The sequence below is a fragment of the Sus scrofa genome, chromosome 13 (genome assembly GCF_054392235.1).
Source record: "Sus scrofa isolate SSC_HxYL_T2T_F1_AM1 chromosome 13, Sscrofa_HxYL_maternal_Yorkshire_Landrace_v2.0, whole genome shotgun sequence".
Lineage (NCBI taxonomy): Eukaryota > Metazoa > Chordata > Mammalia > Artiodactyla > Suidae > Sus > Sus scrofa.
Window position 1 is genome coordinate 110023854 of NC_139395.1, and position 25738 is coordinate 110049591.

Genomic DNA, 25738 nt, shown 5'->3' on the forward strand with positions numbered 1-25738 from the left:
CCTTCTCTTCTGAATGACATTTATTTTTTCCCTCTTTGAAAACAAAATATCTGAAATCTAAGTTTGTTTGCATTTACAATGAATAAGCGATGGGGTCCTCCTATAAAGCACAGGGAACTATGTCCAATCTCTTGGGTTAGAACATGATGGAAGATAGTATTAAAAAAGAATGTATATATGTACAACTCAGTCACTTTGCTATACAGCAGAAATTTAAGGAACAATATAAATAAGCTATACTTTAATAAGAAAAATTTTAAATCTGAAATCTAAGTTTGTTAATTCATATGATCCCAAATTTATATGATCCCAAACTTATCATACTATGGCTCTGAGGAAGGTGCTGTGGAGGCTCTGTGGGGAGTCACTGAGATAAACATGATGTAGGACAGGATGCCCCATCAGATCAATATTGATGGGTCTGATCCATCCATGCAGGGATATTCATAAACAGCTCGACAACCAGAAGTTAAAGAGAATGGATTTTAAGAAGACCTACTTATTTCTGACTGTAAATGTGAAGACTTAAAATCATGACAGTGGTTGGACCAGAGCAGTGATTCCCAGATCTGGCTGGTGTTTTTCAGGTCCTTCTTCCAGATATTCTGATTTCCTTGGCCCAGACAAGCACTGAGAGGTATGTATTTTTAAGGTCTCCAGGTGAATCTGATAAATCTGACATCAGGTTTGAGATCTTGTCACTAGATGGCCTCTGATGTCCCTTTCAAGACCAAGTGCCCTCATTATTGTGAAAGGCAGTCAAGGGCCACAGAACTGGCTCCTACTGGGCCCCTTGTAAGCTGAAGCCAAAGCTGAGAGACTTGCAAGTTTGGAAGTAGTCTATTTGGAAATAGAGGTGGCCTTTTATTCTGCATGTGGACCTTACGACCCCATGTTTTGTATACACATATGTATGCAAACACATATCAACCAAAGGTAGCTATCAATATAGGGGTTATAAAATGATATCAATGCCACTTCCAAAAAAGAGCCACTGTTTCAGTCTTTCTGAATACACCATATGTGGTAAATGCTTTTGTTTATTTATTTATTTGCTTTTTAGGGTGCACCTGCTACATATAAAAGTTTCCAGGCTAGGGGTTGAATCAGCCTACACCACAGCCACAGCACTGGGGGATCTGAGCTATGTCTACAACCTACACCATAGCTCAGCAAATGCTGGATTCTTAACCCACTGAGTGGGGCTAGGGATCAAACCTGCATCCTCATGGATACTAGTTGGATTCATTATCACTGAGCCACAACAGGAACTCTGGAGAATACACTTTTGAAGAAATATGTGAACATTTATAATTACTGAACAGAGAGCAACAGGTTGCATGATATTGCAACCTGTTACTTGAAAGCAAATGGAACACTGAATTGTTTGGCTTATATTCCCTTTTCTGGGAATTAATTTAACTGAGAGCCAAATAGACAACACAAAGCTCTATAACGTAGAAAATGAGTTATTAAAACTGTCAAGGGCAACACACATTTAAGATGAAGTAAACTGTAGCTGATTTCTTCTTCCCATTTGCTCTTAATCATATTTCCCTTGATGTGGGCTTGTCAATTCAAAATTAAGTAGTTCCAAATGAGTCATTTGTTTAGTTTTGATGAGAATATCTGAGATTCTTTTTAGAGTGTTATTTCTGAAATAGAAATAAAAATGCACTTCTACAATTATTGGCAGACTTTATTTTTACATAAGAATCCCCAAAGAATCTGCTCCAGGAATATGCCATCTTTACCAAGATCTTAGGATAAAGGTCTTCAGCTCTAATGTTCTTCCAGTTCCTGCAGCATCACAGTCAGTGCTATTCTTTGGACATTTGCTCTAAGTTCCTGATTTATTACAATGTAGGTGTTATTGTTTTGTTTTATGTGAAATGTTTCCTGGTAGACAACTGTTTGCAGGCTGTGTCTTCTGTCCAGGTCAGAAAGAAGGGACTGTTAGATTATTCAAATTGATATTGGTGCCAGATTTCTGAAGTGTGATCCTGGCCCTCCTCTTTGGGGGACACAGTTATGGTGTGACAGATGGAGTCCACTGGATCTGTAAACCTACCAAGTCAGTGTATACCTGATTCTTGAATTTATAATCAGGATCAGTATGCTTAGTCAGTTGGTATAATGCCCACATTGTGTCCTCAGCCTATGAAATAAGAGAATCTCATGGAGAGGAAATTCAAATTGAAACCTCAGGAACTGCCTGCCCCCAAATTAAAAAAATATCACATCCCAGGGTAGGGGGTGGCAGGAATCATTGCCACACTTAAAGATCTAAAGGATGCAGCCATGGTGGTCAGCATCATATCTTCATTTGAGTCTCTAGTCTGGCCTATGTAAAAAACATGAATTCTAAAGGGAACCCTCCTATACTGTTGGTGGGAATGTAAATTGGTGCAGCCAGTATGGAAATTCCTTAAAGAACTAAAAATAGAGTTGCTATATGATCCAGAAATCCTACTCCTGAGCATATATTTGAAAACTCTAATTTGAAAAGATACATGCACCCCAGTCTTCATAGCAGCACTATTTACAATAGCCAAGACATGGAAACAACATAAATGTCTATCAACAGATGAGTGGATAAAAAAGATGTGGGAGGCAGCATCAAGATGGCAGAAGAGTAAGACGTGACTCTCACCTTCTCCCACAAACACATAAAAAAAAGATCTACATGTAGAATGATTTGCACAGAATAATTACAGAATGCTGGCAGACCTTAAACTTCCAAAAAAAGTCAAGAAACCCTCCACATAATTGGGTAGAACAAAAGGGAAAAAAAAAGAGAAAGGAATCAGGACAGAACTATAACTCCTGAGAGGCAGCTGTGAAAGGAAAGGAACCCACACACTGGGAAGCCACCTGATGGGGAGGTCAGCCTAGAAGGAGGGACCTCAAAGTCTTATAGAAAAGTGCAGCAGCTGAACTGAGGTGGGGGAGAGAAAGAGAGCCACAAAGATCATTGGTACCACCACCCAGGACACCACAGCCTGATATGTGTGGAAAGGCGCTGGTGCTAAGAATGAGGATCCATAGGGCAGTTCCAGGGAGAGGACTAGGGGTGGCTATGAGAGACAGCATGAGGGGCTAGGGAGCAATGCACCAGGGCTGGGGACTGGAATGCCACAACCAAGGGAATCTAGGAGGAGGTCTGGGCCTGCAGAAGAAGCAAGGTGCCAATGTTGGGAGGGCAAGAGGAGGAGGGGCGGGCCATCATAGAAATATCTCTGATCATGCACGGACACTCACAGGGTGGAGCTAGAGGCGGTAAGTTACCTCTTGTGTGGGCTAAGGGTGATGGGCCCCTCTTGCACAGGTCATGGGTGCCAGATCCGCCTGTGTGGGTAAGTGCAATGGGGCACCTCTTGGGTAGTCTACAGGAGGTGGGGGAAAACCACTGCAATCATATCAGACTGCAGAGGTGGGTGTGGCCCACCACCACTGTGAGCCCATTAACAGGTGCCACCTGCAGCCCTAGTCACCTCAGAGGTCTGCACAGAGTAGGGCACTGCAACTGAACACCACACGTTGTTGCTCTTACTTCTCTTGGAATGCTCACACCCTGCTGCTGCCACTGCCAAATGCTCCCAGCACCACCTACACTTGCCTGAAGGGTCACTGCCCTTTCCCAGGTCCCTGCAACTAGGAGCAAATTGCAACACCTTCTAATGGGTCCTTGCCACTGTCAAGGGGTCAGCAACCAGTCACTGGCTACTATTGCCTCCATCTCCCTGGAAACATGAGCAGCACCCTATCAAGTGGATAACAGCCTGCAAACGCTGAGGAAAGAGAAAACAAGCATTCAAACAAAAAGCAGCCCTCACACAAAAAATAAATAGTAAGCCCTCACAAAACACCCAGGGGTGCTCCCTCCAAGACTATAGTAGTTGTTTTCCCAAAACTCACAGAGTAAGAAAAATATAAGCAAAATGAAAAGCTCAGAAACCATTCCCAGTTAAAACAACAGGAGAATTCCCCTGAAAAAGCAAACAGTGAAACAGACCCTGCAGTCTAATAGACACCAAGTTCAAAAAGAAGATAGTGAAAATACTGAAGGAATTAAGGAGTGAATATGAAGAATTAAGAGCAGATATGAGCAGTAATGCAGATTACTTTAGAAAGGAACTAGAAAATATAAGGAGGAGCCAAGAAAAATTAGAAAATTCACTTGCAGAGACACAAGCTGAGTTAAAGATACTAAAGAGCAGAATGAATAATGCAGAGGAACAAATTAGTGACTCAAAAGATATAATAAACGAAATCACCCAATCAGGACAGCAGACAGAAAACTAAGTGAAAAAACTTGAAATAAATATAAAAGATCTACAAAATAATATAAAGTGGGCCAATCTACACACAGTAGGGAGTCCAAAAGGAAAAGAAAAAGGGAATTGAAAATATATTTGAAGAAATGATGGCTGAAAACTTTCCAAATCTAAAGGAAATAGATATGAAGAAAAAGGAAGCACAGAGGGCCCAAACAAGTTGAACCCAAACAAGCCCATACCAAGACATATAAAAAATGGCAAAAGTTAAAGAGAGGATTCTAGAGAGAAAAACAGGTAATTATAAGGGAACCCCCATAAAGCTATCAGCTGACTTCTCTATGGAAACACTATAAGCCAGAAAAGAGTGGCAAGATATTTTCAACATTCTTTTTTTTTTTTTTTTTTTTTTTTTTTTTGTCTTTTTGCCTTTTCTAGGGCCACTCCCGCGGCATATGGAGGTTCCCAGGCTAGGGGTCGAATCGGAGCTGCAGCCACCGGCCTACGCCAAAGCCACAGCAACTCGGGATCCGAGCCGCATCTGCAACCTACACCACAGCTCACGGCAACGCCGGATCCCCAACCCACTGAGCAAGGCCAGGGATCGAACCCACAACCCCATGGCTCCTAGTCGGATTCGTTAACCACTGAGCCACAATGGGAACTCCCTATTTTCAACATTCTAAAAGGGAAAAATTTGAAGCCTAGAATACTCTACCCAGCAAGGATATCATTTAAAATAGGAGAAATAAAGAATTTATCTAACAAACAAAAACTAAGAGTAAAGCAATGCTGAAAGGGCTTCTCTAAATAAAAAAGAATTAAGAAGAAATAGGATGGAGAAAATCACAATTAGAAAGTAATCACTTAAATAAGCCAGTATACAGATCTAAAGGAACAAAAAAAACCCTATTTAAAAGCGATAATAAACACAAGGAACAGCAAAAGGATATACATGAAGATATTTAAAAAAAGGATTTCAAAATCATAAAATTGTGGGGAAGGAAAGTAAGAAAATCTAAACTATTTTCTTTTAGAATGTGTTTGAGCCTATATGACTATCAGGCTAAAGAAAGCAGATACAGCAAGGGGTTAACATACTTGAAAAACAGGGCAACCACAAATCAAAACCAAACAATACATTCACAAAACTAAAAAGAAAAGGACAAAGTCATAAAATAAAAGGAAATCATCCAACCAAAAAAAGAAAGGAACAAAGGAGAAACATGGAATCAAATGGAAAACAAAGCTTAAAATGGCAATAAATACCTATTTATCAATAATTACCTTAAATGTCAATAGACTGAATGCTCCAATCGAAAGACATAGTGTGGCAGACTGGATTAAAAAAAAAAGCCTACACTATGCTTCCTACAAGAGACTCACCTTAGGGCAAAGGACACATATAAATTGAAAGTGAGGAGATGGGAAAAGATATTTCATGATAAGAAAAGAAAGGACAAGACAGGAAAGTAAGAGTTGCAATACTCATACCAGACAACATAAACTTTAAAATGAAGGCCATAAAGAAAGACAAAGAAAGACACTATTTAATGATACAAGGATCCATTCAAGAAGAGGACATTACACTCATTAATATATATGCCCCTTATAAAAGCACCCAGATACATACAATGAATACTAACAAACATGAAAGGAGAAATTGATGGGAATAAAATAATAGTAGGAGATTTAACAGACCACTCACATCAATGGACAGATCCTCTAGATAGAAAAATCAATAAGGCAACAGAGATCCTAAATGATTCAACAGAAATGTAAGACTTAATTGATATTTTCAGGACATTACATCCAAAAAAATCAGAATATACATTCTTTTCAAATGTACATGGAACATTCTCAAGGATTGACCACATACTGGGGCACAAACCTAAACTCAACAAATATAAGAGTACAGAAATTATTTCAAGCATCTTCTCTGACCATGATAGCATGAAACTAGAAATCAATCAAAGGAAAAGAAATGAGAAAAAACTGACTGCATGGAGACTAAGCAACATGCTACTGAAAAACCAATAGGTCAATGCGGAAATCCAAAGGGAAATTTAAAAATACCTTGAGACAAATGATAATGAAAACACAGCCATTCAAAATCTATGGGTTGCTGCAAAAGCAGTTCTTAGAGGGAAGATCATAGTGATGCAAGCCTTCCTCAAAAAAGAAGAAAAATCTCAAATCAACAACTTAACCTATCACCTAAAAGAATTAGAAAAAAGAACAAACAAAACCTAAAGTCAGCAGAAAGAAGGAAATCATAACGATCAAAGAGGAAATCAATAAAATAGATATTCAAGAAAACAATGGGGAAAAAAAATCAGTAAAACCAAGAACTGGTTCTTTGACAAGGTAAACAAAATTGATAAACCTCTGGCAGACTCACCAAGAGGAGAGAAAGAACTCAAACAAAACAAGAACTGAAAACAGGAGAAATCTCAACAGATACTTCAGAAATAGAAAAAACCATAAGAGAATACTATGAACAATTATATGCCAACAAATTTGAAAATCTAGAAGAAATGGACAACTTTCCAGGGACAAACAGCCCACCAAAACTGAATCAAGAAGAGACAGATCGGAGTTCCCATCATGGCGCAGTGGTTAACGAATCCGACTAGGAACCATGAGGTTGCAGGTTCGGCCCCTGGCCTTGCTCAGTGGGTTAACGATCTGGCGTTGCTGTGAGCTGTGGTGTAGGTTGCAGACTCGGCTCGGATCCTGCGTTGCTGTGGCTCTGGCGTAGGCCGGCAGCTACAGCTCCAATTAGACCCCTAGCCTGGGAACCTCCATATGCCGCGGGAGCGGCCCAAGAAATAACAAAAAGACAAAAAATAAAATTAAATTAAATTTAAGAAAAAAAAAGAAGAGACAGATCAATTGAACAGACTGATCACTAGAAATGAAACTGTATGTGCAATAAAAACAGTCCCTACAAACAAAAGTCCAGGATGGCTTCAAAAGTGAATTCTACCAAACATACAAAGAGGAACACATACCCGTCCTTCTTGAACTTCCAAAAGGTTGAAGAAGAGACACTTCACATTATATGAAGCCACCATCACCCTAATACCAAAACCAGACAAGGATATTATCACAAAGGGAAATTATAGGCCAGTATCTTCAATGAATATAGACACAAAAATTCTCAACAAAATTTTAGCCAATTGAATCCAACAACAAATAAAAAGGATCATACACCACAACGAAGTGAGATTCATCCCAGGTCCACAATGATGGTTCAACATACACAAATCAACAATGTCATACACCACATTAACAAAAGAAAAGTCTGGGGAGTTCCTGTCGTGGCGCAGTGGTTAACGAATCCGACTAGGAACCATGAGGTTGCGGGTTCGGTCCCTGCCCTTGCTCAGTGGGTTAACGATCTGGCGTTGCCGTGAGCTGTGGTGTAGGTTGCAGAAGCGGCTTGGATCCCGCGTTGCTGTGGCTCTGGCATAGGCCGGTGGCTACAGCTCTGATTCAACCCCTAGCCTGGGAACCTCCATGTGCCACGGGAGCGGCCCAAGAAATAGCAACAATAACAACAACAACAAAAGACAAAAAGAAAACAAAAAACAAACAAACAAAAAAAAAACAAAAGAAAAGTCAAAAACCACATGATCATTTAAATAGATGCAGAGAAAGCATTTGACAAAATCCAACATCCATTCATGATAAAAACTCTTACCAGAGTGGGTATAGAGGGAATACACCTTAACATAATCAAAACCATTTATGACTAACTCACAGCCAATATAATGGAGAAAAGCCAAAAGCTTTCCCATTAAAATCTCAAACAAGACAAGAGTGCCCACTCTCACCACTTTTATTCAATATAGTATTGGAAGTCATAGCCACAGCAATCAAACAAAAGAAATAAAAGGTATCAAATTGGAAGAGATAAAATTATCACTCTATGAAGATGACATGATACTATATAGAAAACCTCAAGGACTCCACACAAAAACTACTTGAATCGATCAATGAATTCAGCAAAGTAGCAGGATGCAAAATTAACATTCAGAAATAAGTTGCATTTCCATATACTAACAATGAAATATTAGAAAAGGAATATAAAAATACAAACCTTTTAAAATCACACCCCCAAAAATTAAATACCTAGGAATAAACCTGATTAAGGAGGTGGAAAGACATGTGCTGAGAACTATAAAACATTAATTAAGGAAATTAAAGAGGATTCAGAGAAATGGAAAGATATTCCATGCCCCTGTATTACAAGAATTAATATTGTTAAAATGGCCGTACCACCTGAAGCAATCTACAGATTCAAAGCAAACCCTATGAAATTACCCATGGCATTTTTCACAGAACTAGAACAAACAATCGAAAAATTTATATGGAATGATAATAGACCCAGAACTGCCAAAGCAATCCAAAGGAACAAAAACCAAGCAGGAGGCAAAACTCTCCCAGACTTCAGACAATATTACAAAGCTACAGTAATCAAGACAGTGTGGTAATGGTACAAAAACAGACATACAGACCAATGGAACAGAATAAAGAACCCAGAAATAAACCAGACACCTATGGTCAGTTAATCTTTGATAAAGGAGGCAAGAACATAAAATGGGGAAAGGACAGTCTCTTCAGCAAGTGTTGCTTGGAAAACTGGACAACTGCATGTAAATCAGTGAAACTAGAACACACCCTCACACCATGCACAAAAATAAACTCAAAATGGCTTTAAGACTTAAACATAAGATAAGACACCATAATACTCCTAGAAGAGACAGAGGCAAAACATTCTCTGACACCAACTGTACAGTTTTTTTTCTGAGGTTAGTTTCTCAAAGCAATAGAAACAAAAGCAAAAATAAACCAATGGGACCTAATCAAACTTACAAGCTTTTGCAAAACAAAGGAGACCATAAAAAAAAAAAAGACAATGTACAGCATGGGAGAAAACAGTTTGAAATGATGCAACCAACAAGAGTTTAATATCCAAAATATAAAAATAACTCATACAACTCAAAAGCAAAAAGCAAACAACCCAGTTGAAAAATGGGCAGAAGACCTGAATAGACCTATCTTCAAAGAAGATACATGGATGGCCAACAGATACATGAAAAAATGCTCAACATCACTATTAGAGAAGTGCAAATCAAAACTACAATGTGGTACCACTTTACACCTGTCAGAATGGCCATCTTTAAAAGTCTACAAGTAACAAATGCTAGAGAGGGTATAGGAAAAAAGGGAACCCTTCTACAATGTTGGTGGGAATATAAATTGGTACAATCACTATGGAAAACAATGTGGAATTTCCTCAGAAAACTAAATACAGAACTACCATATGATCCAGCAATCCTACCCCTCAGCATATATCTGGACAAAACTTTTATTGAAAAAGATACATGCACCCATATGTTCATTGCAGCAGTATTCACAATAGCCAAGACATGAAAACAACATAAATGTCCATTGACAGATGAATGGATTAAGAAAATGTGGTACATATACACAATGGAATACTACTCAGCAAAGAAAATAATGACATTTGTAGCAACAGGGATGGAACTAGAGGCACTCATACTAAGTGAAGTAAGTCAGAAAGAAAAAGACAAATACCATATGATATCACTTATATTTGGAATCTAATATATGGCACAAATCTAGGGTTAGCAGATGCAAACTACTGCATTTGGAGTGGATAAGCAATGACATCCTGCTATATAGCACAAGGAACTATAAATCATCACTTGTGATGGAACATGATGGAGGATAATGTGAGAAAAAGAATATATACACACATATATAGATATATAACTGGGTCACTTTGCTGTACAGTAGATATTGATAGAACATTGTAAACCAACTAAAATTAAAAAAAAATTTAAAAAGATGTGGTACATACATATAATGGAATAATACTTTGCCATAAAAAAGAATGAATGATGCCATTTGTAGCAACATGGATGTACCTAGAGATATTTACTCTGAGTGAAGTCAGAGAAAGACAAATATCATATATCATTTATATGTGCAATATAAAAAATGATTCAAATGGGCTTATTTACAAAATAGAAACAACTCACAGAATGCAAAAAAAAGTGTGGCTACCAAAGGCAGAAGCAGGGAGGGGTAAATTAGGAGCCAGGGGTTAACAGATACACACTGCTATATATAAAATAGATAAACAACAATGACCTACCCTACAGCACAGGGAACTATATTCAATATATTGCAATAGCTATAATGGAAAATAATTTGAAAAAGTATGTGTATATATATATATATATAACTGAATAACTTTGCTGTACACCTGAAACTAATACAACATTGTAATCAATTATGCTTCAATAAAACAAACAAACAGCAAACGGCATTTAGTGTGGATTATTGAAAACCCAGCCGGGTAATTGCCCCCATTGCAGCCATTGTACCAGATGTGGTATTTTTCTACAGCAGATTTACACAGCTTTAGGCACATGGTATGTGACCATTGTTTGGCATATACATTTTTTTTATTCTAATCAGAAAAGAGGATGAGAAACAGTTTGCATTCGCAGGAACCATGCAGCACCATACATTTACAATATGCCCAAGAGCTATGTTAACTCTCCTCCCTCTGGTCATAATATAGTCCAAAGATATCTGGACTATTTGGGTACTCAACAGAGAATCACAATGATTCATCACACATATAATGTGATGCTATCAGGCTGGATAAATGAAAAATCTAGCATGCTAGAGGCCTAAGACCCATATACTCCAGACAGTGGAAAACAAAGCTTACAAAGATCCAAGCAGCTACTTTAGTAAAAAATTTGAGTCCACTGGTGCACAGTATGCCAGTAAATCCTCTCCAAAATAAAAGCAGAATTATTGCAGCTTACCTTCATCCCTGAAGTAGGAAGCTCAACGCATTCAGTTCTGATGTCTGCATATTCCCCACACTTGGGAAACAACGCTCCAACCTCTTCCAAGTGACATAAAATACCGTCAGCCTTGAGTGGGGCCCCAGGATGGAAAAGGCTCTGCAGCAAGTCTGGACTGTGAAGGTACAAGCAGCCCTCGCACCTGAGCCTCTTGAGCCACCAGAGCCTATGGTGGTGGAGATGTCTGCTGTGGAAGAATATGCCGCATGTAGTGTACGTAAGCCATGGTGGAGGATGACGACGCAGGCCCTGGGAGTCTGTAGCAAGTCCATGCCAGAGGCAGAGAGGAATTAAACACCTTTTGAAAGAAGACGCCTCATTTGGCTCCTGAGCTCTAGGAAAGACGATATGCTTGACCACAAGGTACTAAATAACCATACGTCCTGACCTGCTCAGCACGAGCTTGGTCCAATCAGACCCACTGAGTGGTAAGGCCGATTAGGCCCAGCAGCGATTCATCACAAGATGGAAAGACTATATACCTGGGGTCAAAAGCAAGCCAGTTCAGAGGACATAAGCAAGCTATATGTGCAAGTAACTCAGAACTCCCCAAAGTTAACCCTGTTGCCATTCCCTCAACTCACGCCCATGGCCTTCTGGGAGATCACATCTGATCAGCTGAGGACCATGCTTTAGGGATGGGTTGGCCCAGTGGGTGGTGCAAGCTAGAAATAGGTGGCAGCTGTTTCAGCCCCACTCCTAATGCAGCCTTGAAAGAAAAGTTTCAATCCTTCTGAATGCTTCTATCAGGATCAGAAAATAACCCAGCCTGTAGAAGTTAATAACCAGCAACATCTGACCCATGCTAAAATGATTTATTTTTTCAATTGACTGATACCCAGGATACAGTCATTGTTCACAGGTGTTCATTATCCAGCAGATGCTAACTTTTTCATATTAACTGACAACCTGAAAGCTGGGCAGCTGAGCTACCCTCAAGCTAATTGCAAATGATGTTATTCAGAATCCCAGATCTCTTTGATTTCTAATATCTTCTTTACTTGCTGAATGAGTAAGGCTTTGATAATGGGTCACCTCACATCACAATGCAAAACAGGGTTGGCCAGAAGCCCACAGCCACATCGATGTACACACATCCCTAGCAATTCACAGGAATGCATGTATTGCATCTGTCCATGTCAGTTACATTGAGAGCCGTGAAACCCGGCTGCCACTTGAAACAACAGACTTAAAAGGAAGCCTGGTTCTTTGAAAAGTGATAAACCAACGAATGACTTTATTCCTTCTTGGAAAACTCATTCAGGAAAGGCATTCTATTTTACACACAGGAAGACAAATGCATAGTCATTTTAATTATACCACATACGGGAATCTAGCCCAGCAACTACTGTTACACCTTCTTAGCAACTTAATTAGCCTCCTGGTTATCACCTTATTTTGGTGCCACACTTTTGGAATGACCACCTTTCAAACACAATTGTGTTGATATGTAACATGCTGGCCTGTGACACCCTCGTTGCTATGTGCTTTTTGCTGAGTCTGACATGTACTACATCCCCTAGCCAAGTTGTCTCATTTGAACTCAGCAAAGACTGTACAAAACCTTTTTCTGTTATCTGTCCAGGAGGCAGTGCATACCCATGAGGCCAAATCAGGAGGAATTGAGCAAAGTTGTCAACTAGTTCAAGAGAAAATTAGAGCTGAAAGGAAATGTGGAATTCGTTTAGACTAATCTGCACATTTTGCAAATGAAAATCCATGCTTTACATAGTGAGTAAGACTTTTACAAGACCACTCAGCTAGAGAGCAGGAAATGCTATATCAGGCACATGTTTATGACAATGCACCCTGCCAAAGAGAAGGCATCAGCTGAGTTAGTGGGATTAACTTAGAAATCCAACCCCAGTTACTGTCTCCCATACAGCCCCAGCCTTTTTCTCTGATTACCGACCCTCTGCTTCACCTTCTGCATCTTTCTGGTTGGTTCCAGCTGTTGCTCCTGATGTATGATGTCAGTTGGGAGTCTAGTCAAGAGGATAGTTTAATCCCCCTGTATTAAAACAAAGGGGATTTAATTTGGGGACTTGGTTATATGGTTGTTGGAATACTGAAAGAGCAAAAAATAGCACAACAAAATAACCCAGAGATTAGTAATTGCAGAAAGCACCACCACAGATGGGGGAACAAAAGAAACTGGTATCACCTGAGGTGCTCCAACAGCCAAGGCTGTAAGCCCTCAGCTGGTGCCTCTTGGCTGACCCTTGATCCGTGAAGGGATCACCATGTGGCTGGTGCTGGTCGAATCATCCCAATACGCATTATTTTATTGCTAAAGAAAACAAACAGTTTATGAAAAGGAATCCTTTTATAGCAAGTGAAAGCCTCGTTATGCTAATGAAAGATCATTTTATGTAATCATTAAAGCCAGTCCCTTAAGGATATATATTAGGCAAAGTTGCATGGAGTTAAAAGTAATCAAAAACCATTTCTTCAAAAATATTCTGTAACTAAGACTGCTCATCAGTTAGATTTGGTTTTTCCCTCTCTCAACTTGTCTGAATTAGTAAAGCTCTCACCAAGAGTAGTGACTCCAAACCATTATAATTACACAGATTGTCTTCAGCCTCAGCCATCACAGGTCTGTAATCATTTGACCTATAGTTGATTTTGTCATTACTTAGGGTTTTATTAACAATAATTGCTGATATTTATTGAGTTGACTAGGTAGCAAGTAAGTTATAAAATTTTCATTTGATTATTGCAACTTATCTGAGAGGTAAGTATTATTCCCATTTTAGAGATGAAGCAGCAGTTCTGAAAATGTCTATGACTCGCATTCACAGAGATCTTTTTTAGGAATTACTTTATGATTTATAGTATTATCTCTGCTTTTTATGCTATTACAGAGATTAATTATATCAAAATAATTAATCCAAAAGAAGACATAGCAATAAAACTATCCAAAGAGCACATGGAGCATTTTCATTATAATCGTGGTAGCATCTGTGTCTGCTAATTTTATTATCTCAACAGTTGTCTCCTCTCTATCTGCTGACTGATTGTTCTGATTATAGGTCTTTTTTCCTACTTCTTTGCATGCCTGGGATTATGGGTTGAATTTTGTCCCCCAATAAGATCCTTTGAAGTCCTAACCCCTGGTACTTCAGAATGTGATCTTATTTAGAAATAGGGCTGTTGAAGATGTAATTTGTTACAATAAGGTCCTAATGGATGATGGGACACTTAATCCAATGTGACCAGTGTCCTTAGGAGAGGAGAGGGCCGAAACACACAGGGAGTATACCATGTGACAGAGGCAGAGGCTGGAGTTATGCAGCCAAAGGCCAAGGAACACCAAGGATTGATAGCTACCACCGGAAGCTAGAAATCAGCAAGGAAGAACTCAGAGTACAGTTGTGCAGACACCTTGATTTCCTCCTTCCAGCCTCTGGAACTGTGAGGAATGCATTTCTCTTGTTGTAAGCCACCCAGTTTGTGTGACAGCCCTAGGAAACTGATAAACTTGCCAATTTGCATTGGACACTGCACACTGAATTTTGCATATTTGGGTACTGGCTTTGGTAGTATCACTTTGAGGAGTATTAGACTTGGTTACAGCATGTGATTAAGTTACTTAGGGGCAGCTTCATCTTTTCAAAACTCGAGTTTCATGAGGATGGCTCAGAGAAAGTATCAGTCAAGTGCTAACACCCAACCATTCGAACTCTATTCATTGGCCAGCTCTTTCTTACAAGGCCTCCCACTCTTGATGGAAATATGAACTATTCCCAGCCCAGGGTGAGCTCTGGGAAATGTTTGATCTATTGCTGTCTGAAGGTCTTCCTGTCATTGGGAGTTTCTTCTCAGGCTTGTACAGATCAGAACTCAGCCAAAGACCATACAGGACCCTCTGCCCATTTCTGGAATCCTGTGTGGAGCACTCTCTTCTCTGATGTTCTGTTCTGCAAATTCTAGGCACTTGTTCTCTCAGAATTCCGATTTCCATCCTTTCAACTCAGCCGGTCCTCAGGGCTCTCTAACCTGGAAAATGCCTTTGGGCAGAAAGTTGGGTCAGTTTTAGAGTTCACCTTATCGATTTGCCTGTCTTTTTCTCAAAGCTCACAGTCCTGAACTGCCTCTTAGCCAATTCATGGAAACCTTTGTTTCAAATATTTTCTGATTTTCCTTTTCTTTTTTTATGTTGAAGATTGAACCCAGTCCCTATTACAACATCATGACTGGAAGGAAACTATGCTATTTATTTTTTTAAGTAAACAAGAATATGGCGTTTTTGAAGTGTTTTTTTTTCCCCCTTTCTTAGTGGCTGGAGTGCACGTCCTACCTCACTACTCCAGGCTAATGTGAAACATATCATGTATCTTTTTGGCACCGGCAGGTTTGCTGTGAAGTCTCCAAGAAAAAGAAATCTAAAAAGCGAATCAGAGCCTGGCAGATCAGACCCAAGGAACTCTCATTTCAATAAACATCTTGGGTTACTGATGACTGTTAGAGGCAAACTGATTACAGAAACCGCATTTAGCTTTTTAAGTGATTTTGTGAGCCAAGCAGATGGCAAGTTGCCTCACTAGCCAACAAGTGCAAATTCTAGGATTGCCATCTTTGAAGCAACCTTCCCTCAGTACTGTGTTGGACCAGGAGGGGTGGGAGGCTAGGGGAGACAGAAAGCACTCAGATGACAAGGGAAAGCAGATGTCTTGTGTGCTATGTGGTGTAATCATTGGACACCAGGAGATCTACACAGGAGTAAGTTGGACAAAATCAATACTCTCTATTAAACAAATGCTAAATTGTATAGAGTTTATAAACATACCCAATTCCATATTTTTATAGCAATTCATAAGTTATAAGATCTTTCCATATTTATTTTTTTTCAGAACTACTCTATTCACAGTCTTCTATTTCACAATGGATGGAAATTCCATTTTCCACATGTTCAGGCAAAGGCCTTGGGTCATTGCTGGCTCCTCTCCTCTTACACACCTTCTACCCACCTCCCATCTTATCCAATCCAGCAAATCTAACAAATTCTAATTGTAAACTAGATCAAGATGCCACCACACCTTAATATCCTCACTGTCTGAGGAACTGTTCTCTTCCCCCAGATTCCTGCAGGAGCTTCCTCATTAGTGAACCTGCTTCTGGTCCCACCTCCCAAGACCATATTCAATCCAACAATCATAATTACCCTAATATAAAGCAGATTGTGTCACTCCCTTGTTCAAAACAAGTGATGGCTCCCTGTTTCTTTCCAAGGAGAAGACAAAATTCTACCAATAGCATTTAAGACCCCACAGGATCCAAATACCCTGCCTGGTTCTCCTTACCCTGGTCTACCTATTCTCTTTTCTATAATTTCATCATCTAGTGTGCTGCATAATTGGGTTATGCCAAAATGCAATCCAGGCTAGCAAACCAACAGCACTGATGGATAAAATGATGCATATGTCCTCAAGTAAGGCATCTGGCAAGGACAGGTTTCCATACTGTTACAAACTACCTTAGGCAACAGGGTCAAATAAAACTCTCCTTTCTGATAGCAGTAATCTGTAGAGCAATTTGAGATAGATGAGGATGAATTTCTGCCCCACACTCTTGCTGTTTAAGTTATAACAAAAGCAAAGCAGGCATGCATGCAGGTGTGGTTTGAGCAACCCTTCATGAGCAAGCAGCACAAAACAGCCCTGATAAACTGTGTAAGTTCAGAGACGTTCCAGCTCCCTGGATCCCTGAGAAGTTCACTTGAGGCAGACACGACATTACAGAGGCAAGATTCTCTTAGCCTTGTAGACATCATTAAGCCACCAGAATCCTCTGAAGCCAATGCGACAGAGGATACTTTCAGGAAAAGAGCCTGGGGTGCCTTCCCTAAGGACATAGACTACAGGCCTCTCCTGGTTTTTATACCTTATTCATGCAAGAGGTATAGTCAACTCTGTTATCCAGAGTACCTCAAATTTCACAAAGGAGAGACCATGTCTAACATATACTATGTAGTCAACAGGTCCCCATTTTATCAGTCACACAATTCTGACATTCAATTCTAAAGATACTCTTAGTTTGATCACAATACCAATAATACTTAAGGTGGCCCTGTCTATCATGGGGCTGCTACAGTCAGTAGCTGGTTACCCCTGATGTGTGGATTTTCCAACGAGGCAAATCTCAGCCCCTAGACTTAGAGCTTGTATTGACTAGTACATACTAAGTTCCCATTATCTACATGGGATATTTTAAAGTAGATTAGAAATCTTATAGCACTTGGCAATGAGTTAACTGGCACCTCCATTCACAAATAGTTCAATGCCTGCTATTTTTACTATAACAAGCACCAAGACAGAATAGGTTTTATTTTCCTTTTTTTTTTTTCCTTTTTAGGGCCGCCCTCATAGCATATGGAGGTTCCCAGGCTAGGAGTCAAATTGGAGTGATAGCTCCCAGCCTACGCTACAGCAGCCAGCCTACACTACAGTCAAAACAATGCAAGATCCAAGTGGCATCTTCGACCTACACCACAGCTCACAGCAATACCAGATCCTTAACCTACTGAGTGAGCCAGGGATCAAACCTGCAACCCCATGGTTCCTAGTCAGATTTGTTTCTGCTGCACCACAATGGGAACTCCAACTTTTATTTATTTATTTATTTATCATAGCCACAACTGTTGATTAAATCCTGGTATCATATAACATGCCTATGGCAGTAACTGAAAATCCATTCGTAAAGAATTAGAAGACAGGATGTCACACCAAAATATCTTATATGTGTCTCAAAACTTCTTATGTCTGTGGGAAGAAGTGATGACAGAAAAATGGCCGTTCTGCAAAATCAGAAAATTCATAAGCTAGACATACAGTGTAAATGTAATGAGTCCTAGATGTCAATTGTTTTTATTCTTTTTAGATTTTTTTTAATCCTTTATGACTTGAATGATTCTGCTGTGAATATAGAATAATTAGCTTCTGTTTTAAAAGCCATAATGTGTTTCTAGTAAAAGTACTTGATTAAAAATATTCTTTTCATTGTATGCCAATATTTTTCATTTTTATGTTTGCTAACATGTCTGAGCAAATAGAAACATCAGATAATTTAGATGTGAATTTCAATGCCAAATTATTCACTGTATGTGATTCAACAATATTCCCTACAGAAAGTTCTGCTAAACACTATCAGTCTAAAAAATATTGCTCTATCAAGCCATGCATCATTCAGGGAGAATTGTAAAAGAACATATTTCTTCATTTTTATTGGGTTTTATCAAATAATATTTCCAGTGTTTATATCCCTCAGATCATAAGTTCTCTAAAACTAACTATTTAAAAAAGGAATCTTGGAGTTCCCGTCATGGCTCAGCAGAAATGAATCTGACTAGCATCCATGAGGATGCAGGTTTGATCCCTGGCCTCACTCAGTGGATTAAGGATCCGGCATTGCCATGAGCTGTGGTGTAGTTCGCAGACGTGGCTCAGATCCTGTGTTGCGGTGGTTGTGGTATAGGCCAGCAGCTGCAGTGCCAATTCCACCCCTAGCCTGGGAAGCTCCATATGCTGCAAGTGCATACCTGAAAAAGAAAATTAATTAATTAATTAATTTAAAAAAATAAAATAGAGATCTTGAATTGTGTTATAGAAAGCCAGCCACTAGGTTTTTCCAAATTCTCAGTTATTGATGAACATAAACATTTACATATTGACTCTGGCAGGGCCAAAGTGGGGTTAAAAAATGTTTCGGACTTTGGAGGAGGCATGATTTGGGCTGGGCCTTAGAGAATTGCTGGCCTTCAGCTTGTGGCTCACACCTTTTCAGGTGAGAAACAAACATAAGTTTGTCACGGAGATCAGAAGGCGCACTTGTCAGGGTGAGAGTGAGGCTGAGGGTGGAGGAGGAGAGTGAGGTAGGAACAGGTAAACGAGGCCACTGAGGAAAATCCACTTGGCAGACTAAGGTGCATAATAGAAGAAGCAAATTAAGCACTGGCTTAGGGCACGAGTACAACAGAGGCCCCAGGAAAGGAGAAATATTCAACTTCATTAAGATGATATGGAATCTTGCAAGCCAAAATTCTAAAGAGGGATTATTTTCATTTCAACATAGATATGACTTGTATCTTTTACAGATGAGTGATGGTTTACTTTGAATTCTGTCTGATGAGCAATGAGGGGGATGTTGCACCATCATCTCCTTAATCCTGGAGTCGCTAAAGGATCTCCTTATCTGGGCTCCAAATCGAGCTCTAGAGGAGAAAGCTTGGAAAAGTAATAGGAAAAAAATCCACTGGCACAACAGGTGAAAGAAAGCAGCCTCTTGCTGAGATAAATTGAGCAGTGATCTATGAAGTGGAGGAGAGCACAGTGAGAATTGTCACACAGGTATGAGGCGATGGGAGCTGCCAGGAAGACTTGTTCAAGGATATTTTGAGATATATTTCATTTATCAACATAAAGAGGCAGTGTTGAAGGCAGCATAATCCACTTTCATTCTATTTTTCACAGCAAAAGTTTCCTATTTATGTAAAATATAACTAAATCTGTTAATACTTTTTATAAAATCTTCTTGAAATAACATTAAATCTTATAACATTAAATCTTATATGCATATACGTGTGTGTATGTATATGTGAGCATGTACATGTGTATATATACATATGCACATAGAAGGAACTGATTCAATTCCTAAAATTACTAATGTCAGTGTATCTTTTTAAAACAGCTTTGAGATAATAGTTCACATAGCATACAATTTACCTGTTTCACCCATTTAAAGTGTTGAATTGAAGGATAACAGCTGATCTTCCAGCAGAAATTCTGCAAGCTAGAAAAGAGTGGCAAGATATATTTAAGGTAATGAAGGGGAGGAATCCAGAACCAAGAATACTATACCCAGCAAGCCTCTCATTCAGATTCGATGGAGAGACCAAAAGCTTTACAGACAAGCAAAAGCTAAGAAAATTCAGCACCTCCAAACCAGGTCTATGACAACTACTAAAGGAACTTCTGTAGACAGAAAAGAAAAAGCCACAATTAGAAACACAAAATTACAAATGAGAAAACTCACTGGTAAAGATGAAAATGATAACAGCCAGGTTCGTTGTTGCTGAGCCACAATAGGAACGCCAAGATTCATGTATTTTTTATGTAAGCTTCCTCATATACTCTGAATTATACAGGTAATGCTGCAAAGCAAGGAAGGGAGGGGGCAAGAAAGAAATAAAGGAGGAAAGAAAAGTTCAATTCTACCTTCAGTCTGATTTATTAATGTTTTAAATTTACTTGTCTTTAAAACCCGGATGATTTTTGGAAATTATTTGAATGACTCCATGTCAGTAAAACAGTTATTTAAAGAAGATTCTATTGCAGGATTTTTCTGTCAGATACTCCTTGAGGGGAAAACTACTCAAATCATAACTTTAGCCATTTCCCAAAATAACATGCATCTCTCACTTCTGGCCACTAGATGGCACACGCCTATAGAAATAAACCAAGGCATTTGTATGAGGAAATGAATCCATGGTAAAATAAGCCTTGTCACATCAACATAGCCATGACATTTGAAATGGAGGAAGATGGAGAGTACCTAAAACCCATTATCGTTTTGACAATCAGGAAATGATATGGGGAAATTAACAATTCAGCCATTATATTAGTTTCCTAGGGGTGTTGTAACAAAGTATCAAGAACTGGGTGGCTAAAACAACAAAAATTTTTTACCTCCCAGTTATGGAGGCTAGACATCAGAAACTAAGGTGTTGGCATGGTTGGCTCCTTCTTGAGACTCTGATGGAGAGTCTGTTCCAAGATCCCCTCCTACCTTCCAGTGGTTGTCAGCACTCCTTGTCTTGAAGATACAACCCTCCCATCCCTGTCTCTGTCCTCACATGCTTGTCTTTGTAACTCTATGTCATCACGTAGCTTTCTGTGTGGGTTTGGGGTCCACCCTAAACCAGTATGACCTCATCTTAACTAATAACATCTGCAAATATCCTCTTTGCAAATAAGGTCACATTCCAAGGTTCCAGGTGGACAGGATTATCAGAGACACACTTCATTTGGCCCAGTACACACAGCAATACCCAAATTGGGCAGCCGGGTTTAAAGCTGAGCTTTGAAACACATGGACAAGCCATGCAACCTGCCTAAGCAAGATGTTCTTATCTTGTTAAAAAAAAAAAAAACTAATAACAGGATATTCCTCATAGCATTTTGTTGTCAAACTCTACCTTTTAATAAAACAACCATTCTAGGGGTTTCTTATTAGATTGATAGCCCATTGTGGGTTTAAAAGGAGCCTATCCAAAAAAAAAAAAGGCACCCATCAATTGTGAGAGTAGAGATTGCATCTTTCTCAATCCTAGCATGATACCTTACATAATGATGTTTGTGGAATGGCAAGATCTAAATTCTCAGGCTCTTAAGACTTCCAGTCTGAGTTTTCATCTAAGGTTGGGTCTTTGACAGGGATCCTGACAATCTGTCTTGTATTTGGAGGGAGCAGATGACTGACCTGGATAATGCACCTACTTCTGCAGCAAGAAGCCCATGGCAGGCAACCTTGATGCCAGGGGCAGGAACTCAGAAGGGGAACTGAGGCAAAGAGGAAGCAATGTGTGCAAGTAGGAGGCAGGTGAGGGGCTCACACTGATTTGTGGATGGAGCCAGTTATGAAAGTCCTGGAGGTAAATCCCAGGATGGTTAAGTCAGGAGACATATGAAGACGTCAGTGCTGGAGCCCACACCTCAGGGGCAGACACCCATTCACATGGGTGCTCCTCCGCATGGGTCATCTTCAGACTGAACTCTGTAACTCCAAAATTCACATGTTGTTGGACTTGGAGAAGAGACTTGTGGCTGCCTGATGGGAGGGGGAGGGAGTGGGAGGGATCTTGAGCTTGGGCTTATCAGACACAACTTAGAATAGATTTACAAGGAGATCCTGCTGAATAGCATTGAGAACTTTGTCTAGATACTCATGTTGCAACAGAATAAATGGTGGGGGAAAAAATGTAATTGTAATGTATGCATGTAAGGATAACCTGACCCCCTTGCTGTACAGTGGGAAAATAAAAAAAAAATTATAAAAAAAAAAAGAAAAGAAAAAATAAATAAGCAAATGGACAATAAAAAAAAAAAAATTCACATGTTGAAGCCCTACTCCCCAGTGTGATGGTATTTGGAGATGGGTCCTATAGGGAAGTAATTAAGGTTAAATGAGGCTTAAGGATGGAGCCCTAATCCAACAAGAGGAAGAGATACCAGATAGCACTCTCTCTCTCCCTATCTCTCTCCCTCTTTCTCCCCGACTTGTGCACACAGAGATGAGCCATGTGAGATACAGCAAGCCAGGAAAAGAGTTCTCACCAGGAACCAAACTGGCTGGCACCTTGGTCTCAGAATTTAATTGGTCAGCTTGGGCTATTTTAACATAGTACCATAGGTGGGGTGACCTATAAACAATAGACATTTCTCACTGGAGACTAGAAGGCTGAGATCAGAGTGCCCCAAGGTCAGGTGAGGGCCCTTTTTTGGGTTGGTTGCAGATTCCCAACTTCTCATTGTAACCTCGCATGGAGGAGAGAGAGCTAGCTAGCTCACTGGCCTCTTTTTAGAAGGGAACTCCACCCTCAGGACCTAATTACCTCCAAAGGGTTGCACTCTGAATACCATCACATCGGGATTAGGATTTCATCACATGAATTTTGGGAGTGACACAAACATCCAGTCCACTGCAGATTTCTAACCTCCAGAACAGTAAGAAAATAAATGTATGTTGTTTAAGCCACCCAGTCTCTGGTATTTTGTTATGGCAGCCCTAGCTGACTGAGACTGGTTTCTCTGGAAGGACCAGGACCTGCTGGTATCAGAAGCACTCTGGTCTTCCCGTAGAAGCCACACAGTGTGGTAACTGCAGAAGACAGCCCCTGGGGCACATATGTGTGCATGTTTGCAGTGAAAGAATTAATCTACAAGCATGGAATATTGAGTATCAACAAAACAAAGCAAAGGAAGTAAGCCTATGCAAGCTGTCCATAAGGCCATATCTCTCTCTGAAAAAGTTATTTAGGGACCCTACAAAGAAGGGCATTAAAGCAGTGACTGTGTAGTTTGGAGACTCAGAAACATCAAAATGTTCAGTCACATTGTCCCTAAGTGATTGGCTTCCAAATGTCTATCTAGGTTCTTACTTCTTCCTCACTCACTTGCTGGCTGATTTTGCTGGGATTAACCTACTTCAAGATCAACAGTCTTCTTATATGTAGACTTCAGACTATACTACAAAGCTACAGTCATCAAAACAGCTTAGTATTGTCACAAAAACAGACACACAGATCAATGGAACAGAATAAAGAGCCCAGAAATAAACCCAGAAAACTATTGTCAATTAATCTTCAACAAAGGAGGCAAGAATATACAATGGAGAAAAGACAGTCTCTTCAGCAAGTAGTGCTGGGAAATCCAGACAGCTGCATGTTAATCAATGAAACTAGAACACACCCTCATACCATGCACAAAAATAAATTCATGACACCATACAACTCCTAGAAGAGATCATAGGAAAAACAATCTCTGACATATATCTTACCAATATTTTCTTAGGTCAGTCTCCTAAGGCAATAGAAATAAAAACAAAAATAAATAAACTGGACCTAATCAAACTCATAAGATTTTGCACAGCAAAGTAAACCATAAAAAAAAAAAAAGACAACATTCAGACTAGGAGAAAATATTTGCAAATGATGTGACTGACAAGGGCTTAAATTTCCAAAATATACAAACATCTCATTCAATTCAATAAAAAAAGACAAATAACCCAATTGAAAAATGGGCAGAAGACCTACATAGACATTTCTCCAATGAAGCCATACAGATGTCAAATAGGCATAGGAAAAGATGCTTATCATCACTAATTATTAGAGAAATGCAATCTTTTAAAACTATAATGAGGTATCATCTCACACCACTCAGAATGATCATCATTAAAAAGTCTACAAACAATAAACGCTGGAGAGAGTGTGGAGAAAAGGGAAGCTTCTTATGCTGTTGATGGGAATGTAAGTTGGTATAGCCTCGATGGAAAACGTAGGGAGGTTCCTCAAAAAACTAAAAATAGAGTTGCCATATGATCCAGCAATCCCATTACTGAGCATATACCCGGACAAAACTATACTTCAATAAGATACATGCATCCTTATGTTCATAGCAGCATTATTCACAATAGCCAAGACATGGAAACAACCTAAATGTCCATCAACAGATGAATGGATAAAGAAGATACGGTATATGTACCACGCAGCCATTAAAAAGAAGAAAATAATGCCATTTGCCACAACATGGATGGACCCAGAAATTATCATATTAAGTAAAGTTAAGTCAGACAGAGAAAGGCAAGTATAATATCGCTTATACGTAGAATCTAAAATATGACACAATCAACATATTTATTAAGAAGAAAAACAGATTCACAAACATAGAGAACAGACTTGTGGTTGCCAAGAGAGAGGGGTGGGGAGGGAAGGATTGGGAGTTTGTGATTAGCTGAGGCAAACTATTATATACAGGATGGACAAACAACAAGATCCTACTGTATAGCACACGGAACTATATTCAATATCTTGTGATAACCCATAATAGAAAAGAATATGAAAAAGAATATATATAAATATGTAGAATGGAGTCACTTTGCTGTGCAGCGGAAATTAACACAACATTGTAAATCACCTGTACTTCAATAAAATTTTAAAAATAAATAAAATTAAAACATCAAGAGTCTTATCTCCATGACCATGAGGCTTCCTGATTCCATTTATGCTTCAATTTGGAGATTTGGGAAATTAAAGAAACCATGAAACCAGACAGCTCTGGATCTCTGATAAATGCATAAACTCCTTTTATCTTCTCCTTTTTTGCAGGAAAAGTCCTTTAACAAAATTATTACTTATACTCCATGAAGATGCAATTAAGAAAATTGCTTTCTCCAATCAATCTTTTTTTGACAATTTTCCCAAAGAGAATTTATTTATATGTTTGCTCTAAGTTAATGAAGCCATATACAAAAACACTTTTGAAAACTCTTTGGTCATGAAATATACAAGTTGTTGTTTGCCCAACAAGTTCCCCAGAACATATGAAGTGATCCTGTAGTTGAACCCCCTGTGTATATAAAAATCTGTCTGTGAATAGTGACCGTGCTTTTTTTTTTTGCTGCACCCTGGGCATGAAGAAATTCTCACGCCAGGGATCAAACCTGAGCCACAGCTGTCACAATGCTGAATCCTCAATCACTAGGCCACCTAGGAACTCTCGTGATTTGCTTTTAAACCCCTACTAAAAGCAAGTCTGATTTCCACTGAAATCCACTGGATGGATCATTTCTATATTCCTACATTACTGCAGGAATTTTGCATGCTTGCCAAAGGGATATTTTGACAATTGTCTTTTGTGTTCCAGGTAGACACCTGAACCAAAATAATTCATCTACCATTATGTAAACTTAAAAGAATGTCATCAGTGCCTTGCATGTATCAAGGAGGTCTGTCACTCTAAAGGGGAGTTTGCAGTACACTTAAAATGC

General features: G+C 39.3%; 1 protein-coding gene across 3 annotated transcripts in view; it reads right to left on the reverse strand.

Annotated features, from left to right (window-relative positions):
* The window catches only part of LOC106505720 (sarcoplasmic/endoplasmic reticulum calcium ATPase regulator DWORF), a 134571-nt gene that overhangs the window by 42712 nt on the left and 66121 nt on the right, over positions 1-25738 (reverse strand). For 2 of the 3 annotated variants that reach the window (XM_084990080.1, XM_084990079.1), the window contains exon 1: positions 11153-11792. Coding sequence is in view for 1 of the 3 variants with exons in the window: in XM_084990078.1 (XP_084846204.1) it covers positions 11153-11381 (229 nt within the window). In the remaining 2 variants the exon portion in view is untranslated. Of the gene's footprint in view, positions 1-11152; positions 11793-25738 lie in introns of those variants that run through there. The other variant, XM_084990078.1, reaches the window with a different exon arrangement.